Source organism: Chrysemys picta, chromosome 10 (assembly GCF_011386835.1).
Source record: "Chrysemys picta bellii isolate R12L10 chromosome 10, ASM1138683v2, whole genome shotgun sequence".
In the NCBI taxonomy this organism is placed as follows: domain Eukaryota; kingdom Metazoa; phylum Chordata; order Testudines; family Emydidae; genus Chrysemys; species Chrysemys picta.
The window spans coordinates 8,702,065-8,721,331 of record NC_088800.1 but is presented as its reverse complement, the minus strand read 5'-3'; the positions used below and the strand labels follow the sequence as shown (position 1 = coordinate 8,721,331).

The following is a 19,267-nucleotide window of genomic DNA, read 5'->3' as shown; positions in this document are numbered from 1 at the left end:
TGGACAATATATAGTGGGTGTTACTAAGCATCGTTTTATATGAATGTTTTAAAAATACCCAATTTTAAGATTTAATAAATTAAAACTGAGGAGTATAAGCAACTTAAATTATAGAAATAACATTTATTTTCGCTGTCATCTTTGACCTGCTTAGTTTAGATTACTTGAACCATCTGTCCTTTTTGTTTTTGTTGGAACACCGCACAGCAGACAGCATGTAAAGGCATGGTGATAATCTCAGCATGTGGAGTTAGTTGTGATCAGTGATACTCGATTTGATTCTTGGAACATAAGAACGGCCATACTGGATCATACCAAAGGCCCACATAGCCCAGTATCCTGTCTTCTGACAGGGGCCAATGCCAGGTGCCCCAGAGGGAATGAACAGAACAGGTAATTATCAAATGATCCATTCCCAGCTTCTGGCAAACAGAGGCTAGGGGAAACCATCCCTGCCCATCCTGACTAATAGCCATTGATGGACCTATCCTCCATAAACTTATCTAGTTCTTTTTTGAACCCTGTTATAGTCTTGGCCTTCACAACATCCTCTGGCAAGGAGTTCCACAGGTTGACCATGCGTTGTGTGGAAAAAAATACTTTTTTGTTTGTTTTAAATCTGCTGCCTATTAATTTCATTTGGTGACCCCTAGTTCTTGTGTTATGAGAAGGAGTAAATAACCCTTCCTTATTTACTTTCTCCACACCAGGCATGATTTTATAGACCTCTATCATATCCACCCTTAGTCGTCTCTATTCCAAGCTGAAAAGTCCCAGTCTTATTAATCTCTCCTCATATGGCAGCCGTTCCATATCAATAATCATTTTTGTTGCCCTTTTCTGAACCTTTTCCAATTCCAATATATCTTTTTTGAAATGGGGTGACCACATCTGCATGTAGTATTCCAGATGTGGGCATACCATGGATTTATATAGAGGCAATATGATGTTTTCTGTCTTATTATCTGTCCCTTTTCTAATGATTCCCAACTTTCTGTTAGCTTTTTTGACTGCAGCTGCACGTTGAGTAGATGTTTTCAGATAACTATTCACAATGACTACTCTTTCTTGAGTGGTAACAGCTAATTTAGACCCCATCATTTTATATGTTTAGTTGGGATTATGTTTTCCAGTGTGTATTACTTTGCATTTATTAACGTTGAATTTCATCTGCCATTTTGTTGCCCAGTCACCCAGTTTTGTGAGATCCTTTTGTAGCTCTTTGTAGTCTGCTTGGGACTGGACTATCTTGAGTAGAATCATAGGACTGGAAGGGACCTCATGAGGTCATCTAGCCCAGTCCCCTCCGCTCATGGCAGGACTAAGTATTATCTAAACCATTCCTGACAGGTGTTTGTCTAACCTGTTGTTAAAATCTCCAATGATGGAGATTCCACATTTATTCCAGTGCTTAACCCACCTTGACAGTTAGGAAGTTTTTCCTAATGTCCAACCTAAACCTCCCTTTCTGGAATTTACGCCCATTGCTTCTTGTTCTATCCTCGGAGATTAAGAACAATTTTTCTCCCTCCTCCTTGTAGCAACCTTTTATGTACTTGAAACCTGTTATGTCCCCCCCTCAGTCTTCTCATCTCTAAACTAAACAAACTCAATTTTTTCAATCTTTCCTCATAGGTCATGTTTTCTAGACCTTTAATCATTTTTGTTGCTCTTCTCTGGACTTTCTCCAATTTGTCCATACCTTTCCTGAAATGTGGCGCCCAGAACTGGACACAGTACTCCAGTTGAGGCCTAATCAGCGTGGAGTAGAGCGGAAAAATTACTTATCGTGACTTGCGTACAACACTCCTGCTAATACATCCCAGAAGGATGTTTGCTTTCTTTGCCACAGTGTTACACTGTTGACTCATATTTAGCTTATGGTCCACTATGACCCCCAGATCCCTTTCCTAAGCACTCTTCCTAGGCAGTCATTTCCCATTTTGTATGTGTGCAACTGATTATTCCTTCCTAAATGAAGCACTTTGCATTTGTCCTTATTGAATTGCAGCCTATTTACTTCAGACCATTTCTCCTGTTTGTTCAGACCATATTGAATTTTAATCCTGTCATCCAAAGCACTTGCAACCTCTCCCAGCTTGGTATCTTCTGCATACTTTATAAGTGTACACTCTATACCATTATCTAAATCAGCGTTTCCCAAACTTGGGACGCCGCTTGTGTAGGGAAAGCCGCTGGCAGGCGGTTTGTTTACCTGTCCCGTCCGCAGGTCCGGCCGACTGCGGCTCCCACTGGCCGCGGTTCGCCGCTCCAGGCCAATGGGAGCTGCTGGAAGCGGCGGCCAATACATCCCTCGGCCTGCGCCGCTTCCAGCAGCTCCCATTGGCCTGGAGCGGCGAACTGTGGCCAGTGGGAGCCGCGATCAGCCTGACCTGCGAACAGGACAGGTAAACAAACCGCCTGCCAGCGGCTTTCCCTACACAAGCGGCATCCCAAGTTCGGGAAACACTGATCTAAATCATTGATGAATAGTTTTGTATCATCTGCAAATTTTGCCACCTCACTGTTTACCCCTTTATCCAGATCATTTATGAATATATTGAATAGGACTGGTCCCAGTATAGACCCTTGGGGGACACCACTATTTACTTCTCTCCATTCTGTAAACTGATCATTTATTCCTACCCTTTGTTTCCTATCTTTTAATTAGTTACCAATCCCTGAGAGGACCTTCCCTCTTATCCCATGACAGCTTACTTTGCTTAAGACCTTTTGATGAAGGACCTTATTAAAGGCTTTCTGAAAATCTGAAGTACACTATATCCACTGGATCCCTCTTGTCCTCATGCTTGTTGACCCCCTCAAAGAATTCTAGTAGATTCGTGAGGCATGATTTCCCTTTACAAAAACCCTGTTGACTTTTCCCCAACAAATTATGTTCTTAGAATGTGGCTTTTCATTTGTCAGTTTACAGATAACTCCTCATCTTCTCTACTCAACCAACTGTGGTTTGATTCCCTAACATTTTCTAGAACTTGTAATTTCAAGGTTTAATGTGCTACTTTCTGACTACTGGCTGATCTCTACTGACTAGAGAAGGAGGCAAGTTGTTCATTCTCAGATGAGGGCTTTTTTACTAGGCATGTCTGAGAGAATTGATTGTGTTTTTAAAATGTTACCACATTTTAACTAATGATATGCAATTAATGTAGACAGTGCAGGTGTTGTCAACCTTTCCTAGTGTAGATATGTCCAATGTGACTGCTTGCAAAACCCCCGTTTGGTCTGAGGAAAACCTGCACCTACCTACTCATAGGCTGACATTCCCAGATGTACCCCAGTAATAGTCCTGTGCTTGTGTTGTAATGCAGGGTAGATATACTCTATAAGCAAGTGCTGTTGTGTATTTTCTCTTTTGGTTTTAAAATTCACCTTTCTTAAGTTTGTGTCCATGCAGAATTAGTATATGATTTGCTAAATAGATTGACCAAATATAATGTAAATATACCATGCCACTCCCCCCTTTTCAAGCAGATGCCTGAACAGATAGTTGAACAAAAACAGGATTACTTACTTGGTCTTGCAAAGGAGACTTAAATACCTGCATATGCCAATATAACTCTTAAATTGTTCGGTTTTCTCAGTACTGACACTATTTAAATTTATACTAAGCAATAAAAGAGTACCCATCCAGTGCTCTGGGCACCCTTGACAATTTTCTAAAAATATGCTGAAATGTATTTCTGAAATGTAGTTCTGTGTAGCCCTATATATCCTGACCAAGCTCTGCACCTTCCTTTTGCTTGTCTTTGTAGATCAGGTGATTTTCCATTCTGTTCCAGTAAATGGTTTTAGGAATTGTGTTCTAGAATTGAAGATGAAACTACTGAGCTATATATTACTCTGTGTTTGAAGAAGGTGAACAAGACTTAAAAATTCTCCAAGTATCGAATGCAAATCCTACAACTTCTGAAAACAAAAATTCCATTGCAAGAAACTGGAGTCTGGCTTTTTGTTGTTTACAATTAAAACAATTTGTCATGATTCATAAAATGATTTAAATAAAGTAATTATGGACCATTATATCTAGAGCAGGGGTCGGCAACGTTCAGCACGCGGCTTGCCAGGGTAAGCACCCTGGCGGGTCGGGCCAGTTTTATTTATCCGCTGACGCGGCAGGTTCGGCCAATCGCGGCCCCCACTGGCCGTGGTTCGCCGTCCTGGGCCAATGGGGGCAGTGAGAAGCGGCGCGGGCGAGCGATGTGCTGGCCGCGGCTTCTCGCCGCCCCCATTGGCCCGGGACGGCGAACCGCAGCCAGTGGGGGCCGCGATCGACCGAACCTGCCGCATCAGCAGGTAAATAAAACTGGCCCGACCCGCCAGGGTGCTTACCCTGGCGAGCCGCGTGCCGAACGTTGCCGACCCCTGATCTAGAGTTTGGTGACAGTGGCTGGATATTATGACAGTAAAATCTCAGTGTTGTATCACTTTTTTTCAGGGTTTATATGTGCTTTTTCTTTAAGCAAATGGGTCTAGTAATTATCAGTGTATACTCAACAAAGGTCCTCTACCACAGTAGATGCTTTTACTGTATGCTTGCTTTCACAATATGGTTAAAAGAGCATCAGTGCAGACACACGAGCTTTTGTTTGGTCTTCAGCCATGTGGAATGCATATGCCAGGGCCTTGAGGCTGGCTAAATAAATAAATAAATAAATAAAAATAGAATTGGGGTTTGTTCAGGACTTGTAGTATTTGGTCACTTCTAGAAGAAAGGTCTTTGATCTGAGAGTCTGGAAGGAGGAAAGTGGAAATGTTTTAGACACAGTGTAGTGCTTGCAAAAGCCACATGAAAACTTTCTTTATAGCTTTAGCCTTTCCATAGACGGACAGCTTCTTTATTTTATAGAGTTCAAAAGAAGTGTGTTTATCAAAAAGCTTTTAACGATATTTATTGCCTGGGATAATACATAAAAACGAGTGGGTATGGTGTAGAATGAGCTTCTTAAACTGGTAGGTAACTACTAAAATTAAAAACTTGTTTGTGGTGGTGTTTGACACTTTTTTTAATCTTTGGAGGTTGGAAGGAGATGCATGGTTATTAATGTAATATGTTTCATTAGAACATGAAATATGTAAACTCATGCACTGTTGTGGGATTTGAGATCTTAAAGTTAAGGAGTTTTGCCCAAACTGAGATGGAGACGTTTATGTAGCACCCAGAAGTACTGTAGTCCTTTGGGAAGTCCCAGTCCCTGTCTCGAAGAGCTTACAGTCTAAATAGCAACATCCAAACAGAGGGGAGAAATGAAACACAGCTCCTTTTTAGGCTTGTTGCTTAAAACAGCAGCTCTGGAGAATGTATTTTTTAAAAGACCATAACCTGGTTTTCATTCCATATATGTCTATATATAAATAAGTTTAAAAACAAGAACCTTTTGCATTTTCTTCCCTTCTCCCCGAGACCAGTAGGATAAACAGTAACACATTCAAGTCACCCAGCAGCCCACAGTTTTCTATGCTCATTGGTATAACGGGATTGTACAACATGAGACGACATTTTTTTCAGCTTTTCGATGTGCTGCAGTGAGTGCTGTATGCTTATATTTTATTGGATGCCTCTGTTCTAGTGCTACAATATTTTACCTTTACCCTATATTTAAGGATCCTAAAACGTTTAACAAAGTATATGTAGCCAACCTACGCTGAACCAATGCCAACAGCCATTTGAGGTGTGGCTCTTTCGCACCATGCAGCATTTCAGGACAGGAAGTGAAGATGGTTGTATTCTGCAGAGGGATTTGTGTGTGTGTCTCATAACTTTCCAAGCAGGAATTTCTTCAGGACAGAAGGGGCCCTGTGATAGTCAAGTACTTCATTTCAAACGAAGCGTATTGGGAGCTCTATTATGGTCGAACTTAAGTCTAAGGCAGGGGTCAGCAACGTTCGGCACGCGGCTCGCCAGGGTAAGCACCCTGGCGGGCCGGGCCAGTTTTATTTACCTGCTGACGCGGCAGGTTCGGCCGATCGCGGCCCCCACTGGCCGCGGTTTGCCATCCCAGGCCAATGGGGGCGGCGAGAAGCGGCGCGGGCGAGCGATGTGCTGGCTGCGGCTTCTCGCTGCCCCCATTGCCCCGGGACGGCAAAACGCGGCCAGTGGGGGCTGCGATCGGCCGAACCTACCGCGTCAGCAGGTAAATAAAACTGGCCCGGCCCGCCAGGGTGCTTACCCTGGCGAGCCGCATGCCGAACGTTGCCAGCCCCTGGCCTAAGGCAAAATTCCCATAGTGTAGAATGGTGCAGGATCAGGCCCTTTGTAAAAGTAATGTATTAAATCAAATCACTCTGACATTTTTACTCCACAAAGGGAATCTGATAGGTTTCCTTCTAGCACCAGCACTAATGGTTCAGCCTTCAAAATTCCTTGGTGAGAAAGACATAACATGACACCACTTGGAGCCCTTCAACACTGTCATTTAGTGGGGCTACTTTGGCAGTTTGAGATGCTCCCTTACCATTTTTTCCCCCCTCTATCTGTATTTCAGAGGTTTGTGCGTTCCTTGCGGTGATTTCATTTGCAGATGGCCTGCAAAGGGGCAGCCCAATCTCAACAGTACTGTGCTATCGCTAGACCACTACCTAGCCCATATTTTATATATTTGAATGTACTGTTACTTGAAGGATAACTACTTTCTTCTAAGCAGTTTTTTAAAAATACCACTCAGGAACAATCAAATTGATTCTTACAAAGTGAGAGGATTTTTTTAAAGTTGTAGAAACCTTAACACTATTCTCTCTCATAATACTTGATTCATAACTGCATACAGTGAGATTACAGTTTTTAGATTAAACTGTATCCTCGTTTGCTTGTTGAATTTTAGGACACCTTTTTCCCCCATCCCATCTTTTTTTCCCATGGTGTTTGATTGTGTCTGTAGTAGGTTGATCTTCTCTGCGCATACCTTTTGGGGTGCAGTCCTGCAAGGTTTCTAGTGTCTTTGATTCTCTTTAAAGTCAATGGGAGCTGAGACACTCAACACTTCGTGTGATCAGGAAAGCTGTAGTAGAAACAAGTAAAATGTTAGCTTGTGATTCATCAGAGTTGAATGATGGCCAGAGACCTATGCATAAATAAAACATTACACGTGTATATAACATCCTGACTGTAGTGGCTGGCAAAAAATCTTAGACAATTTATTGCTCCTACCCTATCTAACAGAATGAGACATAATAGAGAATGTTTGCACTTTGTATTCTGGTATCGGTGTTTTAGTGGTGTTCATGAAATGGGCAGAAGAACATAGTCTCTGAGGTTTCCTTTTGATATTTTCATGCCAATCAAAATAATTGCTGGTTGGTGAAGATGGGAAGTCAGAATTAGTCTAGGATAGTGTAGCTTTCCGTTGGCTCATTCAATGCATTTTCATCCAAATGCTTCTTTACCTTCCTTAATTTCTAAATCTGTACTGCTTAAACCCATAATTAATATGTTGGAGGCATACAGGCATATTCAGTTTAGTAATGCATTTCAGCCTTTTCTGCAGAAATGCTTTTGCAGGTGGTTAGGCCTTCAGATAGGAGCCTTCTGTTGCTTGTTTTAAAAAAAAATATTTTTACTTCTTAAACTTTCTAAAATAACTGATTGTGCTTTTAATTGAATTTACAGTTGAATATACCCTTAATATTTGGAAAGTCATCACAGTTAGAGAAGGGCTAGACCACTTAGATCATCTAAAGTAATCAGTCTCTCAACCAGTTCAGGACTGTTTCTTAGACTACATTTTTTTTTAGTGTTTTGTTCAGTTTGGATTTAAGTGTCTCAGGTTAATGACAGGTTTCAGAGTAGCAGCCGTGTTAGTCTGTATCCGCAAAAAGAACAGGAGTACTTGTGGCACCTTAGAGACTAACAAATTTATTAGAGCATAAGCTTTCATGGACTACAGCCCACTTCTTCGGATGCATATAGAATGGAACATATATTGAGGAGATATATATACACACATACAGAGAGCATGAACAGGTGGGAGTTGTCTTACCAACTCTGAGAGGCCAATTAAGTAAGAGAAAAAAAGGCTTTTGAAGTGATAATCAAGCTAGCCCAGTACTGAACAAAACCACTAACCCAGGAACCTATCCTTGTAACAAACCCCGATGCCAACTCTGTCCACATATCTATTCAAGTGACATCATCATAGGACCTAATCACATCAGCCATACCATCAGGGGCTCGTTCACCTGCACATCTACCCATGTGATATATGCCATCGTGTGCCAGCAATGCCCCTCTGCCATGTACATTGGCCAAACCGGACAGTCTCTACGCAAAAGAATTAATGGACACAAATCTGACATCAGGAATCATAATACTCAAAAACCAGTGGGAGAACACTTTATCCTGTTTGGTCATTCAGTGACAGACCTGCGGGTGGCTATATTACAACAGAAAAACTTCAAAAACAGACTCCAACGAGAGACTGCTGAGCTGGAATTGATATGCAAACTAGACACAATCAACAAAGGATTGAATAAGGACTGTGAATGGCTGAGCCATTACAAACATTGAATCTATCTCCCCTTGTAAGTATTCTCACACTTCTTATCAACCTGTCTGTACTGGGCTAGCTTGATTATCACTTCAGAAGTTTTTTTTTCTCTTACTTAATTGGCCTCTCAGAGTTGGTAAGACAACTCCCACCTGTTCATGCTCTCTGTATGTGTGTATATATATCTCCTCAATATATGTTCCATTCTATATGCATCCGAAGAAGTGGGCTGTAGTCCACGAAAGCTTATGCTCTAATAAATTTGTTAGTCTCTAAGGTGCCACAAGTACTCCTGTTCTTTTTTCAGGTTAATGAGTCGCTACTTTCCCTTAACAGATTGTTCCTCAAGTGACTATGTCTTGCTGACAGGATTTTTTTATTTCCTGGAAACCTGAATTTTCCCTTTAACTTCCTCTTTCTTGGACTCTGATGTTCCAAACTAAATCGAACCTATCTATGCTTGGTGTTCATACTCTTAAATACTTGTAGGTTCTTAGCGTATCTCTCTCCTGTTACTTATTGCTTAGCCATGCTCTACTTATTTGGCTCTTCTAAACATCCCTCAGCAGCCAATCCCGCCAGCCTCCCGACTATTTTTATGAAAAGATGTAACAGTCAATTCTTGAAGTGGATTGACAGCTTACTAATAGCCATAGGAAATGTTGTTTTGCTTTTTCTTAGTTGGAAACCTGTATGTACACTTTCTATAGTATAATAATCAGTTGTCAATATCTGAATTTTTTGTTTTGTAATTTTAGTGTAATATGCAAACCACTTTGTTTCTGTGGCCAAAACTCTGCTTCATTCATGCAAAATCTGCCCTGTCTTACATCTCATGCAATTTTAGTGATGTCAATGTGGTTGTCTGGGTGTATAGTAAGTCAGCACTGAATTTAACCCAATGTGTATAGAACTACACAATTCCTGTTCTGTTAGCTGCCCTACACCTTATGTCAGTAAACACCTGAAAAGTCAAAGGTGGCCACTAGTTTGCATTACTTATAATGAATTTCATTAAATTATATTATCTTGAACTGTCCCATGTAGGCTACATTCTGTTTCTGTACAGTGATAGCGCTCTGACTTCAATGGAGTTACATCACTTGATGCTACCAGGGGACTTGGCCTGCTGTTTTTAAAAGGTCACCTATAGATGTGAGCCAAGAATCATTTTGCCTTTTCAAATTGACAGAATTAGTAAATTCATTCTCACAGTGACATTCCCTTCATAATGGGATTTACAGAAATGTTAGAAAGGGGTTGGGTATTTTTAGAGTAACTTTGGTGTGTACCGGGTTCTTTTTAAAAATACTTTCTCCACAAATTTTATTTAGTCAAATTAAACTGACCTAGAGTAATATTTCATGTTCACTTACAGAGAGTCCAATCAACTCACTTTGATTTTAATTATTTCTGCTGGGAATTGTCATTACTTCATTTTTCTCCTTTCTCTTTTTGTTTTCTAAAACCCAGATTTAGGTCGTTCTCGAGAACTGCAATATGTTTATGTGGATAACAATATTCACCTGAAAGGGCTCCCTTCTTATCTGTATAATAAAGTCATTGGTTGCAGCGGGTAAGCATGAATTAACTTAATGTTTTGCATACCTTTATCTCCTAACGCTCTCCATAAATACATGCCGGTGTGATACAACTGAACTATATTTTGGGTTATTCATTCAGGACTAATGTTACTTTGAAGGCATTACTTTGGCTGCCTGTTCTATATTACTTTTGTAATCTTCTGCATTAATTTGCTGAACATTTAATATTTCATTCTAAGCCACAACAGCCAGAGTATTTGTAGATATTTGTAGGAAACATTTACTGATAATGTAGGGCATGAAGCTGAAGATAGTGTTTAAATTTGGCCCAAAATGTAGGCTTCATTGAAACATGCTTTTCCAAAATCAAGACCAATAGGTATATTCTGTGTTTTTTAAATATGTTTCAATGATCTTTAATGAGTAAACATCTCTTACAGTGTTTGCATCCCATACATTGCAGCACTGGACAAGTCAGTGGGTTCTCAGACCTTTGCCTAGAATGGACCATATCTGAATAGAATTTCACGAGGGCTTTCCTCTTATTCGTATTCTCATAACATCCCTGTAGCAACTATTTATAGTGCTTGGCACTCAGTAAGTGAGTAAATAATTTTCTACAAATTGCAATCCAACTTTTGTATATTTAAAAATACCCTAAGCTATCTTATGTTTGTGAGTTTGATGTGAGGAGAAAGTGTGCTTTCCAGGACACTTGCCTGTTTCTTCTCTGACTTATACTAGCTTAAATCAGGAGTAGCTCCACTGAAATTAATGTAGTTATGCTGGTGCAAAAGAGGTGAGAGGAATACATGCCCCAGTATCTTCTCATTATAAAATCACTATGCTATTCCTCTCAACTATTAATTATAAACTCCACATTTATAACCCATGCCTTGTTTAAGTATGTTAACTATTACACATCTGAGAATTTTTAACTTTTTCCTGATAGCCAGTGCTCATATTCCTGTTTATTCCTGTGATGTATAAGTGTTTGGGAGTTGTATCACAATTTACTATTGCCAGGTGGGGTCACTCTGTGCTGATCATAAATTTTACTGACCTTTATCCTTCAATAAATGAAGTGCTGGTATATCTACTTTAATGTTTGTTTTGCTTTGTCATAAATCTGAATAAATTGTAAACAAGATGTTAGAGTGAATTAAAAGTTAAGAAAAACAATTATATTGGGGTTTTTTTGTTTGTTTGTTTTTTTGGGGAAAATACAAATGGTAATGCCTAAAAGTGTGCTAACAGGTTTGATCAAACAGATCTGTTTATTTTCAGTCATTTTGAACCCCATCTTTGCCTTTCACTGTATCTTTAATTCTCCGTTTGAATCTAAAACTAACCTTATGCTAATTTTTTCAGTGGCATGGCCCGTCATCTTATTTTACAACTGTCTGAATAAACCAGATTTTCATTTGACTTAGTCCCTTTTAAAAGATGTCTGCTAGTGTTCCTCCTCATTTACTATATCTTCATTTTCATATCCTAATCAGATTTTATGTTAGCCGTTGGCATTCTAAGCACAATTGAATACAGCAGGTCTAGATGAGATGGCTAAAATGGCAGTATCCAATAGTTCCTTGACTACACTTCCACTGGTGCCGCCACACCAGTAGTGGCTACAACGGAAAATGTCCTACGTCTTGTAGACAAAGCTGTACACGTTCAGAGCATTGCATAGACATTAACTAACTAACCCTCATAGCGCTCCAGTAAGGCATGTGGGGAAACAAAGCCACATCGTGGTGTGTGGGAGTACTTGTACTTTCTTTAATACATGAATAAAAATATAACAACTTTTTAAAATTATTACCAGCAACAAAAACCGATGCAGCTGATCAGCTTTGTCCTCACCATTACAGAAAGAGGGCAGCCACAGACCACATTTTAGCACTATATGGGCTGCATTTGGGTACAGCTGATCTTCTGGTCTCCCCAATATCGGTCATAACAGAAGTGGTCAGTCCAAGCAATTTGACTTGATAAAATGCTTCCCCCTGCCACTTAGCCATATTTCATCTTTGTGAATAAATTTCTGTCCCTTCCGCCAAAACAAAGATAGCATTTATATTTGCAAATTAAGAACAAAACTATTGCTGCACTTCCAGGGTTATTTCTAAAAAGATGCTAAATTAACAGGAACTGCACATTTTTTCAGATTCCTTATGTGAAAGGTAATCTTTTTATGACAGAATCTACTGGTACTCTTTTTTTAGTAAGCAAAATAGGATATACTTATCTCATAGAACTGGAAGGGACCCTGAAAGATCATCAAGTCCAGCCCCCTGCCTTCACTAACAGGACCAAGTACTGATTTTGCCCCAGATCCCTAAGTGGCTCTCTCAAGGATTGAACTCACAACCCTGGGTTTAGCAGGCCAATGCTCAAACCACTGAGCTATCCCTCCCCCAAGGGATAGCTACATACTAATTAGTATGGATTTGTACATACTAATAAAAGGCACCTCTCCAAACTCTATAGCAGGGATAGGCAACCTTTGGCACGCAGCCCGCCAGGGTAAGATACAGCATTAAACAACCATAACCCAGCCCGCCAGGGTGCTCAAATAGAGTTAGATCTGACCTTAACAAGGCTCTTTTGCTTCCAATTTTTTAGCTGTTATAAACAATACCAATTTTTGTGTCGTTCCTGGCTTTTTAATAGTCTGGATAGACTGCAGCAGGAATCAAGTAGGGATTTTTTTTTTTTTTTTACCAACAAACTAAACTGCTCTGTTTGGATCCACTGATCCTGAGAACTCCCCTTCTTCTGAACTTGGGCTGGAAAGGGCAGAGTTTGCTGATTTTGCTGGGTTATCTTCTTATTTTCACCAACGTCTTTTCAGGGGAACTCTGGGAGGGGGAAAGCAGCATTCAGTGGCACTTAAAGCACTAAATGCCTTATGGCTATATTTTGCCTGACGGGTTGTGAGTGGGAAATCCATTATCATTCTGAGTTGGTTGGTTCAAAGCACAGAAACCCAATTGTCAGGTAAGACATTGACCCATTAGTAAAATATTTTGTAATAGTAAAAAACAATTTGTACAGATCATTTAGTGTCTGGCTAAACAAGAGGGACTCTGAGGCAAAGCTAGGGACACTAGACTTTGTTAGTCAATGTCCTTGGTTCACCTTGTGGTTCTGTTCTCATTTTTTCTAGGTATCGGGTATTACCTGATTAGTAAAGATCTCCAAATGGGCCACATCTAGCCTGTTACAGGCAATGAGACTGCGTACTAAATTCATTTCAATCTGAAACACACACTGTGTATAAGAGTGAGCTCTTATTCTAGGAAGGCAGTGTTCTGTAGAACAGTGTAAAGTGCACTTTGAGCTGATTGCATATTGTTTCCCCATTGGTTACTTTTGTTCTGGCTAACTGCATTCTGAACGGTTTGTATTCTTCCAGCTGTGGCTCCCCTATTCAGGTTTCAGAGGTGAAGCTGCTCTCCTTTTCATCGGGACAGTTAACTGTGTTCCTCCCAGCAGAGGTGAAGTCTATAGGGACAGAGACCGATCACGTGCTGCCTTTGCAAGAGCTAGCCATGAGGACACTCTATAACACCTACTACAGGTTTTTAAAAGGTACTTTAATTGTCTATTCACATCCTTCAGAGTTTGACAAGACCCAGCAAATGCATGGTCTCTTCAGAGGTGACAGTAGCATTTATAGAGCTCTTCAAAGTGCTTTGCAAACATCAGTGTTTTAAAATGTCTATTTCAGCAAATTAGATTTAAGTGATCAACAAAAAGGTTTTGGCCCAAAAGACATTGCTAAACGCTGGGCTCCAAAGGTAAAGTGGTGGTTAGAATTTGGAGTGGGGGGAGGGGAGAGAACAATGTAAACGGATGCAGGCTTTTCACAGTCTGCAGTGGAGAAGAAACTGACTTTAATGGGATAGAAGAGGGAGAAATCATTATTCCCGAGGCAAGATTAGATGCATTGTCCAACAATGCAACTCCTTGCCAGGCAGCATGTTCCTAAACTGGCAGACTTGTTATACAGAAGGCAGAAGAAATGTTAGCAGCCGTTGGCCATTTCAGTACAGCATGACAGCTGAGTTGCTTTAGTTCTGCTCCAGTTCACACTCTTTGTTGAAAACTGGCCCCTGGCTCCCCTGGTTATACATCATACTCCCACATGCGATACCAATATTTAAGAGTAATTTGGGGGTTCAGGCTCTGTTAGCTTTGGGAATGTTGTGGATCTGCCATATTCAGTGCTTTGGGAATTTGTGAACCATGGAAGGAGATGTATGTAAAAAGGCTAATCAGAGAAAAGCTTGGACTGGAATTATTGTCGTGAATCATTACCATTGAAGTAGTTCCTTTTGCCAAGAAAAACTGTACAGTGAAGAGCTGACAGTCTGCTGCTTGGACTTCTTTCTGCCCCAAACATTTTTATTTATTTAGGCCAGTGATGGAAGCCACATGTTAAGAGTGGGCCAAACACAGGAAACTATATTGGAGGAAACAATTCTGCAGTGCTGGGGGGATGAATTAATGACCTGTTAGAGGTTGTGTGTTTCTGATTTCTTTTACTTAGGGGAAAAAACAGGGAGTTGTTCAAATACCAAGATTATAACAGTACAGTGATCATACAGCACAGGGTGCAATTTTCTGTGTACACGCGTGCATGGGTGAAATTCTAATCTCTTTTGGAAGACAGGCTGGGGATTTGGGGCAAAAGGGATTATTAACTTCTCTCCTCTGGAAAGCAGAATTCAGATCTTTAAATCAGAGATGATTGTAATCTTATCTCTTTTCTCATAAAGATTTATCCATGTCACAACCACCACACAGTGTGGCAAGACTGTCACAAGCAAGGTTTTAGTTTAGAAAGGCAGGGTAGTGTTGCACAATCAATATGAAGTGTGTTGGCAGGGTGCAGGAAAACTTGTGTAAGGTTGCTTGAACAAGCATTATGGCTTTGGCCAGTGCTTGAGCGATTAGGAGTCACCGATTTTAAGTATCTTCCCTATCCTCAAATTTCTGCACTACAGTTAATTTTGTATCTTTCTAGTCTGGTTATAGTAACCATTATTAAAGGCAATGGGCAACACCTTGGGTGACAGTCAAAATCTGGTTGAGACTGGGGCATCGTCAAGGGCAAACTAGTAAAGGTCAATCCAGACAGGGATGAAATGTGTGGTGGGAAGGAGATGGAGGATGTGGCAGAGGTAATATCACCCTCTTTAGTCCACTATTGGTTGCTCGTGTTTGCAATTTCAAGGGTGGTGTTAGATCCTCAGCTAGTGTTACAAAATCGTATTACCACAGTGACCAGGCTGGCTTTCCTCGATCTTTGCCTGGTCAGCAAGTTGTGACCTCTTTTGTTAGATGCAGACCATCTTCTGTTATCCAGGCCTTTGTCACCTCAAAATTAGCCTCCTGGATTGCACTGTACATGGGGTTACACTTTACATTTATTTGGAAACTGAGTACGGTGCAAATTCTAGAAGTCTATTTTTATTAAATTCTGCCCCTCATCTTGATCCGTTAACACCTATACTAGTGTGCAGCACTGGCTGCCTCTTTGTTTTCTGTTGGAGTTTCAGATGTTGGCTTTGACTTGTGAAAGTCCTAAGTGGCCTGGGGCCTGCCCAACTGAGAAATCACACTTCCCACAGCTGTAGCACATGGGGGCGCTGGAACCTCTTGGGTATAGAAGAGCGAGATCTGTTGACCTGTGGGGCATACTAATAAGGCTGTGTATTTGCTGCGTCTTTCGGAGATGGCTGTGGGTATGGCTTTGATTATAGTTGGCAATTTTGAATTGCTGGATGATTAATTGTTTGGGGTTCGTATAACTGTTCTGTGCTGTGGGGTGGTTATTTATTGAATTATGTAAAGAAATTGATACTGACTTCCTTCCTAGAATCTTGTATTGTTGAATATTGAATAGCCACTGATTAGGACAGGGAACCTCACTTTGGTTAATAGATCTAATTTAATGACTCACACTTAACTAAATCCTCCACATTTTAATTCTAAGTTTTGCTTGAGTCAGCCAATGCCTCTGTTTAGAAATGTTTTACTGCTTGTAGCATTTGCTGTTTTTGAGGGTGTTTTTTGTATTTCCTTGAGCAACAGCACCTTCATCTAGCTGTTTGGGTCTGATTAATCCTATGCCTGCAGTTTTCTGTTAACTTCCCTTGCTTATTTACATTGCAAGTACCATTATGGGCTTCATCTTATTTGCAAATAATTGGCTTTAGTTTACGACTTCTTTGACATGGCCAGATGTTACCGAGAGGATTAGTGAGATATTTCGTACACCAAAGGGTCATGGAACATGTTTACTATGTTGAACCTTATCATGAATTTGTTTTGTTACAATCCAGGATCTTAACTTATGTTTCTTTTCTTCCCTAGATTTCAGCTTCCTGACTCCAATCTCATTACCTAAAAGTCTCTTGGAATTACTGCAATGCCCTCTGGGACACTGTCACCGTTGCAGCCAGCCCATGTTTACCATTGTCTACCCAAAGCTCTTTCCCTTGAGGGAGACTCCAATGGCAGGCCTGCACCAGGGGTAATTACAGAAAATTAGACTGGGGTTTCAGACCTTCCACAGGGGCTGCTTTTGGGAAGAAAAACATCTTTATGGAGTTTGAGGAATTTTTTTAGCTTGGCGGCCTTAATGGGCTAAAGTCTTTTTTTTTTTTTTTTTTTTTTTCCCTAAGATCTCATATCAAAGGGGACACGTCATATTTATTTCTGTCATTTCCCAGGCATGGACCAGCATTTGATTGTGCGTTTACTAACAAGGGAAACAGTAGTCACCATGATACTTGCTGATGGTACTCAGGGTTGTGAGGCACCTTGCTATTGCGTGCCCTTAGCATGATGAAGCCTTGTCTGTGCCTGCCATGTGTCAGCTTCCCAACTCCACGGGCAACACAAGCACTTGCCTCTAGGCTTTACAGGCCCTGCTGTCACATTACGTTAGCAGTTGGCGCACCGCAGCCCGTGTGTCCAGTCTGTTCCAGTGGACGCTGGTGATATTCACAGATTTGTTGCTTCTGAAGAAACAGTACACCCCAGTTCCACCTCAGATCACTTCTCCGCTTAACATACAGCACTTAGATATCTAGCACTTAGATAAACTTATACTTGACTTTACTATAAACATATTTAATAAAGCATAATATTCAAGTAGTAGCAAGTAGAAGTATTGGCAAAAAATGATTACGTATAAAATAAAATCATACATTCTAGAGCCTAGACTTGATTAACAAGATACTCTCATGTCTAACCAATATTGCTCTCCCCAAATCCTTGCATCATTTTTCAGCTGGCTGGCTGTGACCCTCTTTTCATGAGACAAGAATGCTGTCAGCTGGCCTTTTTGCTGAAGGACCCAGCATGTCACTTTGTACTCCAAGATATACCAGAGCAATTTTTTGTTTATCCATACACAGGACACTCTTCCCCCCACACACACACACCTTTTTTCTTATTCCTGTAGATTCCTCTGTTGTAGATTTTGAAATCTCTTCTTTTGCTTGTGGCTCAGTATACAAATAGACCTCCACTATGAGGCATCCCAATGCACAAATGGCCAGACAGGGAGATGGGTGTCTGTTACCTTCTGCCTGAAAGGAACACGTCTGAGGTATGTCACCTCTGGTGAACTATTATGCAATTATCTGACCTAATGGATCCATGTGAAACCCTGTGCCATCTGCCAGTTAGCACCCAGGCGTCCCTGGGTCATACCTTCTCCCTTACGTTGGTGCCGTAGGGTTAGCTCCTGCCCAGTTGGCTCCTGTCCAGTTGCCTGGTCAGTGTATGTGCCACTACATTTTCCTTCCCTTCATATGTACAATTTCCATATCACATTCTTGGAGCACTCTCCAACGTAGCAGCCTGGAGTTGGTACCTTTTGTTCTGTGAAACCATGCCAATGGACTGTGCTCTGCTAGGACTCTGGACTTCCTGTGGAATAGGTAAGGCCTTAGCTGCCTGACTGCCCACACAATTGCATAACATTATCTTTCTGTGACAGAAAATTTTCCTCAGTGTGAGGAAGGGGATCATTTCTTTTACCTGAGCTATAGGATGCTTTTTATTGCCTTGGCCCACTTGCATTAATACAGCTCCCAAACCTGTATTGGATGTGTCTGTGCAGAGTTCAGCCATCTTATCAAAGCTAGGACTGGCTTGAACCAGTTTCTCTAATGAAATTCTTTTCACTTTATCAAAGCCTCCTTGACAGGCTGCAGTCCAAACCGCCTTGTCAGGCTGTCTGTTTTTGCAGAGGTCTGTACTTGCAGACATAATGTCGCTGAAACCTTCCCCAAGCCAGCATTAATAATTTGCCAAACCTATAAAAGACTGAGCTTGCTTTTTGGTTCAAGGTAGGGCCAGTTAACAATGGACTCCGCTTTTAAAGGATTTGAACAAATCTATCCCTCTTCTACCCAGTAGCCTAAATAAGGGACTTTTGGCCTCCCCATCTTACATTTTGTCACTTTTACTTCAAGACCAGCATCTTTGCATCTCTTCAGCACAGTTCCCACATCATCCTTATGATCTTGCCAGTAATGGCTGAATATTACAGTATCGTTTATGGAGGCATGAGCAAAGCCCTGTAACCTGGCCAACACTTGATTAACGAGCCTCTGAAATGTGGCTTCTACATTAATTAACTTAAAAGGTAACACTTCAAACTCACAAAGTTCTGAATTGGTTATGAAGGTGAATTTTTTTTTTCTGTGCTTCACTGTCTAAGGGGATTTGCCTTTTTTAAAATCCAGAGTCCCTGGTAATTTTGCCCTGCCTAAAATGTCCAGCATGTCATTGATTCTGGGCATAGGGTAGGCCCCAGGAACTTGTGACAGCATTAAGCTTTTTTGGGGACCATAACAACTGGAGAAGCCCAGGGATTGTTGTTTGACTCTGTAACTATTCCCATGTCTAGCATGCTTGCTTCCTCCTCTCAAATTTTCTCCTGCATTTTGCCAGTTGTCTGGTATGCTCTGCTGGACACTGGCTGTGGTCCGTCAGTGTTAATCTTATGGACCATTTTGTGAGTTAGGCCTGGCCTGCTGGAAAATACCTGTCGGTGATTTTGCAGCATGACCATATTTGCCTTTTCAGTTAGGTTTAACCCTTCATATAAATCAGTAAATAAATAAATAGGATATCTCCATTAATTTATCTCCTAGAACTGGAAGGGACCTTGAAAGGTCATCGAGTCCAGCC

At 41.0% G+C, this 19,267-nt stretch overlaps 1 protein-coding gene and 1 long non-coding RNA gene across 11 annotated transcripts in view; both read left to right on the top strand.

Annotated features, from left to right (window-relative positions):
* LRRC28 (leucine rich repeat containing 28) overlaps positions 1–19,267 on the top strand; it is a 109,962-nt gene that overhangs the window by 51,004 nt on the left and 39,691 nt on the right. For all 10 annotated transcript variants that reach the window (XM_065558139.1, XM_065558133.1, XM_065558135.1 and 7 more), the window contains 3 exons: positions 9,978–10,080; positions 13,467–13,642; positions 16,433–16,592. In XM_065558139.1, coding sequence (XP_065414211.1) covers positions 9,978–10,080; positions 13,467–13,642; positions 16,433–16,592 — 439 coding nt within the window. The remainder of the gene's footprint in view (positions 1–9,977; positions 10,081–13,466; positions 13,643–16,432; positions 16,593–19,267) is intronic.
* Positions 5,784–7,103, top strand: LOC135973726 (uncharacterized). Its single transcript, XR_010590706.1, has 2 exons — positions 5,784–6,061; positions 6,222–7,103. It is a non-coding gene; the product is annotated as an uncharacterized LOC135973726 (long non-coding RNA).